Genomic DNA, 15919 nt, shown 5'->3' with positions numbered 1-15919 from the left:
TTATATATAGAATAACAGATACCCGGGAGTGAGCTACAGACTGGAACCTAATCGAGGGGTTCAGGGTGGATTATATATAGAATAACAGATACCCGGGAGTGAGTTACAGAGTGGAATCTAATCGAAGGGTTTGGGGTGGTTTATATATAGAATAACAGATACCCGGGAGTGAGTTACAGACTGGAATCTAATCGAGGGGTTCTGGATGGTTTATATATAGAATAACAGATCCCCATGAGTGAGTTACAGTCTGGAATCTAATCGAGGTGTTTGGGGTGGTTTATATATAGAATAACAGATACCCGGGAGTGAGTTACAGACTGGAATCTAATCGAGGGGTTCAGGGTGGTTTATATATAGAATAACAGACACCCGGGAGTGAGTTACAGACTGGAATCTAATTGAGGGGTTCTGGATGGTTTATATATAGAATAACAGATACCCGGGAGTGAGTTACAGACTGGAATCTAATCGAGGGGTTCTGGATGGTTTATATATAGAATAACAGATACCCGGGAGTGAGTTACAGACTGGAATCTAATCGAGGGGTTTGGAGTGGTATATATACAGAATAACAGATACCCGGGAGTGAGTTACAGACTGGAATCTAATCGAGGGGTTCAGAGTGGTTTATAGATAGAATAACAGATACCCGGGAGTGAGTTACACACTGGAATCTAATCGAGGGGTTTGGCTGGTTTTTATATGGAATAACAGATACCCGGGAGTGAGTTACAGACTGGAAACTAATCGAGGGGTTCAGGGTGGTTTATATATAGGATAACAGATACCCGGGAGTGAGTTACAGACTGGAATCTAATCGAGGGGTTTGGCTGGTTTATATATAGAATAACAGATGCCCGGGAGTGAGTTACAGACTGGAATCTAATCGAGGGGTTATGGCTGGTTTATATATAGAATAACAGATACCTGGGAGTGAGTTACAGACTGGAATCTAATCGAGGGGTTCAGGGTGGTTTATATATAGGATAACAGATACCCGGGAGTGAGTTACAGACTGGAATCTAATCGAGGGGTTTGGCTGGTTTATATATAGAATAGCAGATACCCGGGAGTGAGTTACAGACTGCAATCTAATCGAGGGGTTTGGCTGGTTTATATTTAGAATAACAGATACCTGGGAGTGAGTTACAGACTGGAATCTAATCGAGGGGTTCAGGGTGGTTTATATATAGAATAACAGATACCTGGGAGTGAGTTACAGACTGGAATCTAATAGAGGGGTTCAGGGTGGTTTATATATAGGATAACAGATACCCGGGAGTGAGTTACAGACTGGAATCTAATTGAGTAGTTCAGAGTGGTTTATAGAAGAATAACAGATACCCGGGAATGAGTTACAGACTGCAATCTAATTGAGGGGTTCAGGGTGGTTTATATATAGAATAACAGATACCCGGGAGTGAGTTGAGTTACAGACTGGAATTTAATCGAGCGGTTTGTGGTGGTTTATATATAGAATAACAGATACCCGGGAGTGAGTTACAGACTGGAATCTAATCGAGGGGTTTGGGGTGGTTTATATATAGAATAACAGATACCCGGGAGTGAGTTACAGACTGGAACCTAATCGAGGAGTTCAGGGTGGATTATATATAGAATAACAGACACCCGGGAGTGAGTTACAGACTGGAATCTAATCGAGGGGTTCGGGGTGGTTTATATATAGAATAACAGATACCCGGGAGTGAGTTACAGACTGGAATCTAATCGAGGGGTTCGGGATAGTTTATATATAGAATAACAGATACCCGGGAGTGAGTTACAGACTGGAATCTAATCGAGGGGTTCGGGATAGTTTATATATAGAATAACAGATACCCGGGAGTGAGTTACAGACTGGAATCTAATCGAGGGGTTCGGGATAGTTTATATATAGAATAACATATACCCGGGAGTGAGTTACATAGTGGAATTTAATCGAGGGGTTTGTGGTGGTTTATATATAGACTAACAGATACCCGGGAGTGAGTTACATAGTGGAATTTAATCGAGGGGTTCGGGGTGGTTTATATATAGAATAACAGATACCCGGGAGTGAGTTACAGAGTGGAATTTAATCGAGGGGTTTGTGGTGGTTTATATATAGAATAACAGATACCCGGGAGTGAGTTACATAGTGGAATTTAATCGAGGGGTTCGGGGTGGTTTATATATAGAATAACAGATACCCGAGGGTGAGTTACAGACTGGAATCTAATCGAGGGGTTCGGGGTGGTTTATATTTAGAATAACAGATACCCGGGAGTGAGTTACAGAGTGGAATTTAATCGAGGGGTTCGGTGTGGTTTATATATAGAATAATAGATACCCGGGGGTGAGTTACAGACTGGAATCTAATCGATGGGGTTCGGGGTGGTTTATCTATAGAATACCAAATGTCTTGGAGTGAGTTACAGACTGGAATCTAATCGAGGTGTTCAGGGTGGTTTATATATAGAATAACAGATACCCGGGTGTGAGTTACAGTCTGGAATCTAATCGAGGGGTTCGGGCTGGTTTATGTATAGAATTATCAGATACCAGGGACTGAGTTACACACTGGAATCTAATCGAAGTGTTCGGGGTGGTTTATATATAGAATAACAGATACCCGGGAGTGAGTTACAGACTGGAATCTAATCAAGGGGTTCAGGATAGTTTATATATAGAATAACAGATACCCTGGAGTGAGTTATAGACTGGAATCTAATCGACGGATTCAGGGTGGTTTATATATAGAATAACAGATACCTGGGAGTGAGTTACAGACTGGAATCTAATCGAGGAGTACGGGGTGGTTTATGTATAGAATAACAGATACCCGGGAGTGAGTTACAGACTGGAATCTAATCGAGTAGTTCAGGGTGGTTTATATATAGAGTCACAGATACCCGGGAGTGAGTTACAGACTGGAATTTAATCGAGGGGTTTGGGGTGGTTTATATATAGAATAACAGATACCCGGGTGTGAGTTACAGTCTGGAATCTAATCGAGGGGTTTGGCTGGTTTATATATAGAATAACAGATACCCGGGAGTGAGTTACAGACTGGAATCTAATCGAGGGGTTCAGGGTGGTTTATATATAGAATAACAGATACCCGGGAGTGAGTTACAGACTGGAATCTAATCGAGGGGTTCAGGGTGGTTTATATATAGAATAACAGATACCCGGGTGTGAGTTACAGTCTGGAATCTAATCGAGGGGTTTGGCTGGTTTATATATAGAATAACAGATACCCGGGAGTGAGTTACAGACTGGAATCTAATCGAGGGGTTCGGGGTGGTTTATATATAGAATAACAGATACCTGGGAGTGAGTTACAGACTGGAATCTAATAGAGGGGTTTGGCTGGTTTATATATAGAATAACATATACCCGGGAGTGATTTACAGACTGGAATCTAATCGAAGTGTTCGGGGTGGTTTATATATAGAATAACAGATACCCGGGAGTGAGTTACAGACTGGAATCTAATCAACGGGTTCAGGATAGTTTATATATAGAATAACAGATACCCTGGAGTGAGTTACAGACTGGAATCTAATCGACGGATTCAGGGTGGTTTATATATAGAATAACAGATACCTGGGAGTGAGTTACAGACTGGAATCTAATCGAGGAGTACGGGGTGGTTTATGTATAGAATAACAGATACCCGGGAGTGAGTTACAGACTGGAATCTAATCGAGGGGTTCAGGGTGGTTTATATATAGAGTCACAGATACCCGGGAGTGAGTTACAGACTGGAATCTAATCGAGGGGTTCAGGGTGGTTTATATATAGAATAACAGATACCCGGGAGTGAGTTACAGACTGGAATCTAATCGAGGGGTTCAGGGTGGTTTATATATAGAATAACAGATACCCGGGAGTGAGTTACAGACTGGAATCTAATCGAGGGGTTCAGGGTGGTTTATATCTCGAATAACAGATACCCGGGAGTGAGTTACAGACTGGAATCTAATCGAGGGGTTCAGGGTGATTTATCTATAGAATAACAGGTACCCGGGAGTGAGTTACAGACTGGAATCTAATCGAGGGGTTCAGGGTGGATTATATATAGAATAACAGGTACCCGGGAGTGAGTTACAGACTGGAATCTAATCGAGGTGTTTAGGGGGGTTTATATATAGAATAACAGATACCCGGGGGTGAGTTACAGACTGGAATCTAATCGGGGGAGGGGGGGGTTTGGGGTGGTTTATATATTGAATAGCAGATATCCGGGAGTGTGTTGCAGACTGGAATCTAATAGAGATATTCCGTCAGGGTGAGGTACCAGTATATTTTATTGGCTGTTACCAGTTCTGAGAATTATATTGACTGAAGTTTTTAAAAAATATTAATTTAGGGTATCCAAATATTTTCTTTTCCAAATAAGTGGCAATTTAGTGTGGCCAATCCACCTACCCTGCACATCTTTGGGTTGTGGGGGTGAGACCCACGGAGAGTGTGACCTGGTGCTGGGATCGAACCCGGGTCCTCGTCACCCTGAGGCAGCAGTGCTAACCACCGCCACTGTGCCGCCCTGACTGAAGAGGTTTATTGTTTGTTTTACTCAGGCTTTCTTCTGGGGAACCTGTCACAGGGGGAGATTCAGTCCGTGTCCCTGGAGCATGTGTGTGGAGGTGAGTAGTTTCTTTCTCCCTCTCTCTGATATCTCCTCCTTTAGTGCTTGTGTATAATACATAATTCTCGAGACGTGGGCATCGTTGGCAAGAGCGACAGTTATTGCCCAGTCCAAGTCGCCCTGTAAGAAATACTGTAGGTGCCCCACTGGCTGCCCTTGTGTGGGTATTTCTGGATGTTACACAGTGCAGGCGAGGGTTGATGCGGGACTGGACGTATTAAGCAAGAGCAGCTGTTAGACTGGGAGCAAAGACTGTGAAAGCGCGACCCAGTCCCAAGCTGCAGAAACCCTGTGCCTCTGGTAACAGAGGCGATTCAGAGATTAAGCTGTCTCAGCTTCCTGCAGACAATGAACAAACTGAAAGCAAGCAGAGGGAGGGGCGAACAGCCAGCTAATTTACGAGGCAGTCCAGAGATCTGTCCCGGAGGAGTTCAGAGACTGTGCAATAAATCAGAAAGTTCATACAGACACTCCCAGGAGCAGGAGTTAGTTTTCTCAAATTCATAATAAAAACAAACTACTGAAAAAATAACATTGTGCACTTGCTCACACACTACCTCTTCCTAAAGCTACTCCTGTCTCAAACTTTATCCCTTTTTCCTCATCGCTCTCAGCTCGCCCCCTCCCCATCTTACCATTGTGGGATTTGGACAGGTGTCTGTGGACCATGTGATGATGGGTACTGCACCATTCTCTCTCTCTGCTCTCGGAGTATTGAGCAAACTGTTCATGGTAAAGGCTGAGTGGAGGCCAGGATTTGACGTGGTTATCAGTCACACCCTGTCATAGAGAGTCAGAGACAGAGTGAGGCCCTCGCATCCACCTATTCTAATCCCATTTTCCAGCACTTGGTCTGTAGCCTTGTCTGCTGGGGCGTTTCAAATGCTCATCTAAATTCTTCTTCAATGTTGTGAGGGCTCCCATCTCTGCCACCCTTTCGGGCGAGTTCCAGATTCCCATCACGCTCTGGCATCCTGCGGTTCACTGTGTATTGCTGTGCCTTCGTCCTGCCAAAGTGTATCACACTTTTCAGAGTTCAATTCCATTTCTCACTGTTCTGCCTATCTGACCAGCCTGTCTGTATCGCCCTGTGCTGCCCCTGCCGTGCTGTAGACTACATCAACTGCACTGCCCGCATCTATGCAGTCACATCATTGATCAGATTTGTTAGACATGATTGAGTTTATGCTGTCACAGGTCACAAAACACACACTTACTTTCTGTCTCACACAGGTTAAAGTTCACATAGAACATTCCAGCGCAGTACAGGCCCTTCGGCCCTCTATGTTGCACCGACCTGTGAAACCACTCTAAAGCCCATCTACACTATTCCCTTATCGTCCATATGTCTATCCAATGACCATTTGAATGCCCTTAGTGTTGGCGAGTCCACTACTGTTGCAGGCAGGGCATTCCACGCCCTTACTACTCTCTGAGTAAAGAACCTACCTCTGACATCTGTCTTATATCTATCTCCCCCCAATTTAAAGCTATGTCCCCTCGTGCTAGACATCACCATCCGAGGGAAAAGGTTCTCACTGTCCACCCTATCCAATCCTCTGATCATCTCCCATATCGTGCTTAAGACTAATGACTCATCTGGAAATGATGGGGTGGTGGTATTGTCACTGGACTAGTAATCCAGACACCCAGGTTAACACTGGGGACCCGGTTCAAAATCCCACCATGGCAGCTGGTGGAATTTAAACTCAATCAATAAATCTGGAAAATAAGGTAGTCTCAGTAATGGAGAAATAAACTGTCATAGAACAAAGAACAAAGAAATGTACAGCACAGGAACAGGCCCTTTGGCCCTCCAAGCCCGTGCCGACCATGCTGCCCGACTAAACTACAATCTTCTACACTTCCTGGATCCGTATCCCTCTATTCCCATCCTATTCATGTATTTGTCAAGATGCCCCTTAAATGTCACTCTCGTCCCTGCTTCCACCACCTCCTCCGGTAGCGAGTTCCAGGCACCCACTACCCTGTGTAAAAAAAACTTGCCTCGTACATCTCCTCTAAACCTTGCCCCTCGCACCTTAAACCTATGCCCCCTAGTAATTGACCCCTCTACCCTGGGGAAAAGCCTCTGACTATCCACTCTATCTATGCCCCTCATAATTTTGTACATTTCTATCAGGTCGCCCCTCAACCTCCTTCGTTCCAGTGAGAACAAACCGAGTTTATTAAACCGCTCCACAAAGCTAATGCCCTCCATACCAGGGCAACATCCTGGTAAATCTCTTCTGCACCCTCTCTAAAGCCTCCACATCCTTCTGGTAGTGTGGCGACCAGAATTGAACACTATACGCCAAGTGTGGCCTAACTAAGATTCTATACAGCTGCAACATGACTTGCCAATTCTTATACTCAATGCCCCGGCCAATGAAGGCAAGCATGCCATATGCCTTCTTGACTATCTTCTGCACCTGGATTGCCCCTTTCAGTGACCTGTGGACCTGTACTCCTAGATCTCTCTGACTTTCAATACTCTTGAGGGTTCTACCATTCACTGTATATTCCCTACCTGTATTAGACCTTCCAAAATACATTACCTCACATTTGTCCGGATTAAACTGCATCTGCCATCTCTCTGCCCAAGTCTCCAAACGATCTAAATCCCGTTCTATCCTCTGACAGTCCTCATCGCTGTCCGCAATTCCAGCAACCTTTGTGTCGACTGCAAACTTACTAATCAGACCAGTTACATTTTCCTCCAAATCATATACTACGAACAGCAAACGTCCAAGCACTGAACCCTGCGGATCACCACTAGTCACAGCCCTCCAATCAGAAAAGCAGCCTTCCATTGCTACTCTCTGCCTTCTATATCCTCGCCAGTTCTGTATCCATCTTGCCAGCTCACCTCTAATCCCGTGTGACTTCACCTTTTGTACCAGTCTGCCATGAGGGACCTTGTCAAAGGCCTCACTGAAGTCGATATAGACAACATCCACTGCCCTACCTGCATCAATCATCTTTGTGACCTCCTCAAAAAACTCTATCAAGTTAGTGAGACACGACCTCCACTTCACAAAACCGTGCTGCCTCTCGCTTCCAAATGGGAGTAGATCCTGTCTCGAAGAATTCTCTCCAGTAATTTCCCTACCACTGAGCTAAGGCTCACCGGATTATCCTTGCTACCCTTCTTAAACAAAGGAACATTGACTATTCTCCAGTCCTCCGGGACATCACTTGAAGACAGTGAGGATCCAAAGATTTCTGTCAAGGCCTCAGCAATTTCCTCTCCAGCCTCCTTCAGTATTCTGGGGTAGATCCCATCAGGCCCTGGGGACTTATCTACCTTAATATTTTTCAAGACGCCCAACACCTCATCTTTTTGGATCTCAATGTGACCCAAGCTATCTACACGCCCTTCCCCAGACTCAACATCCACCAATTCCTTCTCTTTGGTGAATACTGATGCAAAGTATTCATTTAGTACCTCGCCCATTTCCTCTGGCTCCACACATAGATTCCCTCCCGTCCTTCAGTGGGTCAACCCTTTCCCTGGCTACCCTCTTGCACGTGTAAAAAGTCTTGTGATTTTCCATAACCCTTTTTGCCAGTGCCTTTTTGTGACCCCTTTTAGCCCTCCTGACTCCTTGCATTCCACGCAGGCTTCGTCTGTTCCCAGCCTTCTAGCTCTGACAAATGCCTCCTTTTTCTTTTTGACGAGGCCTACAATATCTCTCGTTATCTAAGTTTCCTGAAATTTGCCATATTTATTCTTCCTCCTCACAGGAACATGCCGGTCCTGAATTCCTTTCAACTGACATTTGTCATAAATTGTCATAAAAACCCATTTGGTTCACTAATGTCCTGGTGACCTACACGTGACTCCAGACCCACAGCAGTGTTGTTGGCTCCTGAAATGTCCGAGTGAGCTGCTCAGTTCAAGGGCAATTAGGGACGGGCAGCAAATACTGGTCAATGACCGTCTGTTACTCATTGTTTACTAATCAGGGCCTAGGTAGGGTGCTCTTTCAGAGGGTTGGTGCAGACTCGATGGGCCGAATGGCCTCCTGCACTGTTGGAATGCTGTGGTTCTATCTTTGGCCCCAAAGGTCATCCCGTGTGATTCCCGTATTGCATACTGATGGGGGAGCTGGGATTGAGGGAAAAGGTCCAGGCAACAAAGATCTTCCTGAGAGCAGTGTGCGTCGTGTTAGGGGATGACTACGTTTGAAGAGATTCTCTAACTGGACTGTTCCTCCTTCCTAGCTATCATCCTACTTCTGCGTGACGCCGTTCCCAGTGTCCGGATCAAAGCAGCCGAGGCTCTGAGTCTCCTCCACGAATTGTGAGGGATAGGGCGGAGCTTCCCCTCTCCTGCTTCTCGGAGTCATGTTTACAAGAGGATGGGGGTGAAAAGTGGAGAATTGGAGGCCGACACCAAAGACTGTGCTGTGTATTGTTCGAGAATGGTTCCAAACGTTAAAACCCTCACACCCCCTCCATGGACCCTTGGACTTGGGAGGGTTCGCCAGGAGACATGGTTGTGTGGCTCTTTACCAGCCGCTAACAATCGCTCGTTCTTGAAGTGCTTGGTCTGATTTTGTGCATCCTGTTAAAATGCAGGGTTTGTTTATTTGGTTGTATTGGGGGCTGCTTTATTCATTTATTTTCTCTCCAACTCCCCCCATTCACACTCTCACCAGCCCTGGGAGTTTTGAGGGACTGCCCCATTTCCTTTGTGGGGCAGGTTGATGGTTCCATACTGCTGTCGGTGGGAAGCAGCCTGGGAGCGACACATCTGTTGAGTTGCTTTTTCCTCCTCTAGGCTTGGCTGGGGCACAGTGATGTTTCTACCAAAGAGGCCACTCCTTGTGTGTGACTCCTCATGCGAGGGTTAGCGCACATGGGAGCACGAGAAATATCTAATCGATCCAACTAATTTCCACACTTGGACTTTCCCAGCGAGGGACACAGGAGCCCTTTCCAATTCAAAGTCCAGGAAGACTAATTGAAGAGTATGAAAGAAATATGTTCAAGTTGGGTCTTTCCAAAAATCTGATTGCGTGGCAGGACTGTGCGTTCTCTGCCCATTTCAGTAGCAGGGCCAGTACATTGTCTCCCCAAGGCTCCTGCGTCTTCCAGCTTTGCCAGAGTTCCTGTAGCCACCTGGCTCTATTGTTCGTGAGCAGGTTCCATGTAAGAATTCGGGCTTAATGATGCTGCTAGGTTCCTGCTCATTTACTGTGTGTTTTCTAGCCATACACTTGTCCAATTCTGAATCGCTTTGTTCTTACCACTCAGGTACACATTGCTTTTGTCATGAACACTATTTGCCACACCAGAAAAAGCTATTTAAGCTGCAATTAATTCGACTACTGGTGCCAAACGCAGCTCTGCAAGATCCATGGTGATCAGGGCAGACGATTGTCACTTATGTGGGGTGTGTGTGCCACGTCCTCCACCACCTGATGCCAAGAATGAGTATGAGAAGGTTGTGTTCCATAGCCTCTTGCAGTTGCAGTGATTGGTTTATTTGTGGAGGTGTAATGCCAGTCGATGTTCTTCACTGTTACCCTTCCTCCCAGATGAATTCTGCTCCTACAAGTCAGGTAGAAGGCCGAACCCAGCACTTCGGTAGTGGCTGTCGGTGGGTCAGTTCCTACCTGACAGGAGGGCAGATGTGCTGGGAATTGGCCACGGTGGGTTGCCTGTGCTATAGGAGTGATTGTTCCCTGATGACCTGAACATATGTACATACAGCTGTGGATGTCTGCTACAAGACTCGGGGGGGGGGGGAGATTCCAGAAAAATTAAACTCAGGAGCGAACTCGACCCACATCTCTCACTCCAGAGCCTATTGCTCATTATCAAAGGGTAGCACTGTTAATTTCTCTCTGGCTCTGCTCACAGGGACATGTTACAGGTTTCACCAGCTCAAAGCCCAGGATTGGTTAGATTTCTAATTGTCTGGCAGAGTTTAATGTTTAAATGAATTGAATCTGACTGGAGATGGTTCACAGATGTCTTTAATAATAAAACTGTTGAATGTAGCATCAATGTAAATCAGTGGAGATATGGTACATAATTATACAAAGATTTAAAATGTATATCTGATTTAAAAAACATTTCAATCTCGGTTTCACTCTTTTCTGAGCTAGAATTGTTTGCTGCAGCCAGACATTGTGATTGGAGACCGGGGGTATTATTGTTCTCCGAGAATGTGACAAAAGCAGAATGCCCTGGCTGGAGAATTCTTTTAAAAAAAATTGAGTACCCAATTACTCAATTCAGGGGCAATTCAGCATAGCCAATTTTTGAGTTGTGGGGTGAAACCCACGCGGAGAGAATGTGCTGCCCCCTGGCTGGAGAATTTTAATGGGGCAGCTCGTCTTTCGTCCCAAAGACCTGTGGCGAATCGTGAAGCCAGGCAGACATCCTCCTCGTTTGGAAATGGCTACATTAGAGCAATATAGAAAGTGGCAAGGGGGTAAAACGTTCTCTGGTTAGAGGTGCGGTGCCAAAGGATTGGAGAACAGCCAACCATAATGAAATGAAAATGGCTTATTGTCACAAGTAGGCTTCAATGAAGTTACTGTGAAAAGCCCCTAGTCGCCACATTCCGACGCCTGTTCGGGGAGGCTGGTACGGGAATTGAACCGTGCTGCTGACGGCCTTGGTCAGCTTTAAAGCCAGCTCTTCAGCCCTGTGCTAAACCAGACCCTTATTTATAGAGGGGAGATCTTTATAAATAGTAAATGTTGGTGAATTCAATAAAAGTTCAGTCTCGATGACGATGCCCACAATGTTGCAAATGAAGTGGTAGGATCCTGAATAAAAGGAGACCATGTCCACAGGTCGATAAGGGGATGGCTTAAGAGCAGGAAGTAGAACTGCAGTTTGACCACAGCAAGAGTAGTGTGTGCAATGGTCAACACATTGTAAATTTCCTCTGGACCTTCACGAGTACCCTTTCCTGCAAAGATATTGCCAGGAATGGCGGATTTAGCGAGTGAGGAGGCAGCTGAGGTACTGGATAGAAGGACCAACTTCCCATTGCAGGCAGATCAATAACTTGGGGAGGGGAACATAGATTTAAAGTGATGGGTGAACAGTTTAGTGGTCATCGTTACTGAGACTTTTAATGAATTCACAACATTTAAATTCTCCAGGTGGTGGGGGATTTAGGAAGTTCCCTCAACGAGCCTCCATTTTAAGGATGGGGAAAGATATACTTTTGGAACTCAGGGGCTTTGACCAGCTGTTTAAAAAATTTTTTTTAAAGTGCCCAATTATTTTCCCCCACAATTTAGCGTGGTCAGAACCACGCAGAGACAGGGGAATGGACACGGGATCGAACCCGGTCCTTGGCACCGTGAGGCAGCAGTGCTAACCAGTGTTATTATCGTCTAAATTAAATGAAACCGCAAGATTTAGATCACATTTATTTTCCCCCAGTATTTAAAAATCAAAAAAACACTTTCTAGCAACTGCCAGGATTGCGATGTTTGTTCTGGCACACTGAACACAGCCAACAAAAAAAATCGGATGATCAGAGGTGTGAAATTCTGACCAAGGAGAGGGTGGACTGGGCTGGCTAGAAGTGCGTGGCTCTAACACATTCCTGCTGAGGCTTACAGGGTGCTAAATGTACCAATCTGACAATGGGTGTAAGAAGGCACAGGAACAATGCGCCATGGGGTAAAGTACCAGCTAATGATACGCGAGAGAAAGTGTCCAGGTTGTGAACACTGGCCATTTCTCCCACTGCAGTTGGGGGGGGGGGGGGAAGCGAGCAGGAGCTTACAAATGATAAAATACCTTTCGAGAAGGTTAACAATAAGGGGGAGGGATTGGAGAAAAAATCCAAAATCCCAGTGGTGTCAGTGTGAGCTGGTTGTTACGTGAAAAGACGGATGGTACAGTCTGCTCCGGAGGAGAAGAGCCAGGGCTGGGTGGGATGGAAGGTCACGTCCAGAACCCCCAGGTCCCGGCTTATTTCATGGCCCCTCAACAACTTCACCGGAACAATCAGCGGATTCTGCAGCAGGTCGCTGAAAACAAAAGAAAGTTTTCATTTAAAACAGCTGTGTAAACAAAGTATTCGCCCCTCCTTGTACGGATTCCTTAACCTGTGCAGGGCCACAGCAGTCTGAGGGGCTGCTCCTACCCATCTGCACCAGCAGGACGTTCAACTACAGGCAGCATCACAGATGAGCCCTCAACTAATGCTCCAGAATAATTAATAATCTTTATTGTCACAAGTAGGTTTACATTAACACTGCAATGAAGTTACTGTGAAAAGCCCCTCGTCGCCATATTCCGGCGCCTGTTTGGGTACACAGAGGGAGAATTCAGAATGTCCAAATCACCCAGCAAGCATGTCTTTCGGGACTTGCGGGAGGAAACTCACGCAGACACAGGGAGAACGTGCAGACTCCGCACAGACAGTGACCCAAGTGGGAATCGAACCTGGGACCGTGAAGCAACAGTGCTAACGACTGTGCGACCACACAGCCCTGGAGGAATGACTTTCGCTGTAGGCCCAGGGCCTATTTACACCCTCAAACTAGCCAAGATCGACTAACTCAGCTCTGAGTGTGGACGGAGCGTGACGGGCCTCCCTCGCCAGTTGGGACAAAGAAAAAGACGGGATTAGTGGTAGGTCAGAAAATTGGCCAGCATTTAAAAACTGCAACAAATGACCCAAAAAATTGAGGGAGAAATGAAGGTCCGCGAGAAAGTTGGTTACAAATATTAAAACAGGAAGAGTTTCTAAAAAGCTCTTTTAGAAACTCGGAATTAAAGGAAGTGTTTGTGCTGTGGAGAGAGAGGATTTAATAATGGGAAATAAGGAAATGGTGGAAGATGTGTGTGTGGCTTCACCACAGACAACAGAAATACTAGTAAATCAAGAGGTGAACAGGGGGAGGAATTTAGACCTAAAGGCTGTATGGATACGAACAAATAAACTTGGACAGACAGTGAATAGCGATGATGTCACTGGGCTAGTAATCCAGAGGCCCAGGCTAATACTCTGGGGACAGGGGTTGACCATGGCAGCTGGGGGAATTTAAATACAATTCATAAACTAATCTCTGACCATTGTCGATTGTCGTCAAAAGCCTAGTTCACTCGTGTCCTTTAGGGAAGGAAAACTCCGTCCTTACCCGGTCTGCCTACATGTGACTCCAGACCCACAGCAATGTGGTCGATTCTGAAATGGCCGAGTGAGACACTCAGTTCAAGGGCAATTAGGGATGGGCAATAAATGCTGAGACCCACATCCTACAGAAGGCTGGATAGGAGAAAAATCTTGTTGAGCTACGGAGATAGAGCAGGAATGGTGGGGCTGGATTGCCCAATGGTGGGCCGGCATCGACTCCATGGGTCACACATTACTTTTATTAAAAAGCCTTTACAATTTGGCTGGCTCCATTCAAAACTGTATACACTTTACACAATCGGGGTGGGGCGGAATCAGAGAGACAGAGGAGACACCACGAAGGGAGAGACATGGGGTGGGGGGAGGAAGAGACACACAGACAGGTGAAGAAAGAGGGAGACGGATGGAGAGCGAGGCACAAACCTGTAAACCATTCCATGGCAGACAATGACAGTGCCATCGTCAGATGCGGAGGCAAAAAGTGGGTAATGTTTATGGAATGCTACTCCTCGTATAGCTTTCTTGTGATGCCTGTGAGCAGAATGAATAAATAAGTGGAGTTATTAAATCAAACAATGCAGCATTCAGTAAGGGAGTTACAGTATCTTCTACATATCGACAAGCTTCTCTATCACTGCGCCACTAGCAGCATTCCCATCCTGACAGGACCAGCAGCAGGCAGACTGCAGCATTTCAGGGAGACACCCTGGTCCCTTCCTAGGGAACAACAGCAGGACTGGTCAGGGAAGCTAACCGTCCCGTATTAAATAAAAGCACAAATTGCAGTCCCAAGGTCACAGAGTCCCAGAGGTTAGATTTATACAGTCATTCAGTGTAACGGTAACATGATGAACTTTGTGTTCGCAGTGTGAGTGACCCCCACCCCCAGTGTTCGCAGTGTGTGAGCGACCCCCACCCCCAGTGTGAGCTACCCCCACCCCCAGTGTTCGCAGTGTGTGAGCTACCCCCACCCCCAGTGTTCACAGTGTGTGAGCTACCCCCACCCCCAGTGTTCAGTATGTGAGCGACCCCCACCCCCAGTGTTCGCAGTGTGTAAGCTACCCCCACCCCCAGTGTTCGCAGTGTGTGAGCTGCCCCCACCCCCAGTGTTCGCAGTGTGTGAGCTACCCCCACCTCCAGTGTTCAGTGTGAGCTACCCCCACCCCCAGTGTTCAATGTGTGAGCTACCCCCACCCCCAGTGTTCGCAATGTGTGAGCTACCCCCACCCCCAGTGTTCGCAGTGTGTGAGCGACCCCCAGTGTTCAGTGTGTGAGCTACCCCCACCCCCAGTGTTCAGTGTGTGAGCGACCCCCACCCCCAGTGTTCGCAGTGTGAGCTACCCCCACCCCCAGTGTTCGCAGTGTGTGAGCGACCCCCACCCCCAGTGTTCGCAGTGTGAGCTACCCCCACCCCCAGTGTTCGCAGTGTGTGAGCTACCCCCACCCCCAGTGTTCGCAGTGTGTGAGCTACCCCCACCCCCAGTGTTCACAGTGTGTGAGCGACCCCCACCCCCAGTGTTCGCAGTGTGTGAGCGACCCCCACCCCCAGTGTTCAGTATGTGAGCTACCCCCACCCCCAGTGTTCGCAGTGTGTGAGCTGCCCCCACCCCCAGTGTTCGCAGTGTGTGAGCTGCCCCCACCCCCAGTGTTCACAGTGTGTGAGCTACCCCCACCTCCAGTGTTCAGTGTGTGAGCTACCCCCACCCCCAGTGTTCAGTGTGTGAGCTACCCCCACCCCCAGTGTTCACAGTGTGTGGGCGACCCCCACCCCCAGTGTTCGCAGTGTGTGAGCTACCCCCACCCCCAGTGTTCACAGTGTGTGGGCGACCCCCACCCCCAGTGTTCGCAGTGTGTGAGCTACCCCCACCCCCAGTGTTCGCAGTGTGTGGGCGACCCCCACCCCCAGTGTTCGCAGTGTGTGAGCTACCCCCACCCCCAGTGTTCACAGTGTGTGGGCGACCCCCACCCCCAGTGTTCGCAGTGTGTGAGCGACCCCCACCCCCAGTGTTCAGTGTGTGAGATACCCCCACCCCCAGTGTTCGCAGTGTGTGAGCTACCCCCACCCCCAGTGTTCAGTGTGTGAGCGACCCCCACCCCCAGTGTTCAGTGTGTGAGCTACCCCCACCCCCAGTGTTCGCAGTGTGTGAGCGACCCCCACC

The 15919-nt window shown here is 47.2% G+C and overlaps 2 protein-coding genes across 3 annotated transcripts in view; one reads left to right on the top strand and one right to left on the bottom strand.

Moving 5' to 3' along the window:
• LOC140424689 (maestro heat-like repeat-containing protein family member 1) overlaps positions 1-10722 on the top strand; it is a 51034-nt gene extending 40312 nt beyond the window's left edge. Inside the window, exons 3-4 of the mRNA XM_072507973.1 lie at positions 4569-4634; positions 8864-10722. Coding sequence (XP_072364074.1) covers positions 4569-4634; positions 8864-8946 — 149 coding nt within the window. The 3' untranslated portion in view covers positions 8947-10722. The remainder of the gene's footprint in view (positions 1-4568; positions 4635-8863) is intronic.
• Positions 10608-15919, bottom strand: part of bop1 (BOP1 ribosomal biogenesis factor) — a 256999-nt gene continuing 251687 nt past the window's right edge. For both annotated transcript variants that reach the window (XM_072507966.1, XM_072507965.1), the window contains exons 15-16: positions 14184-14291; positions 10608-12648 (exon numbers count right to left, since the gene is read on the bottom strand). In XM_072507966.1, the coding sequence (XP_072364067.1) occupies positions 12495-12648; positions 14184-14291 (262 nt within the window). In that variant the 3' untranslated portion in view covers positions 10608-12494. The remainder of the gene's footprint in view (positions 12649-14183; positions 14292-15919) is intronic.

This window comes from Scyliorhinus torazame, chromosome 6 (assembly GCF_047496885.1).
Source record: "Scyliorhinus torazame isolate Kashiwa2021f chromosome 6, sScyTor2.1, whole genome shotgun sequence".
NCBI lineage: Eukaryota > Metazoa > Chordata > Chondrichthyes > Carcharhiniformes > Scyliorhinidae > Scyliorhinus > Scyliorhinus torazame.
Note: the sequence above shows the minus strand (reverse complement) of the source record. Positions and strands in the feature narration are given on the sequence as shown.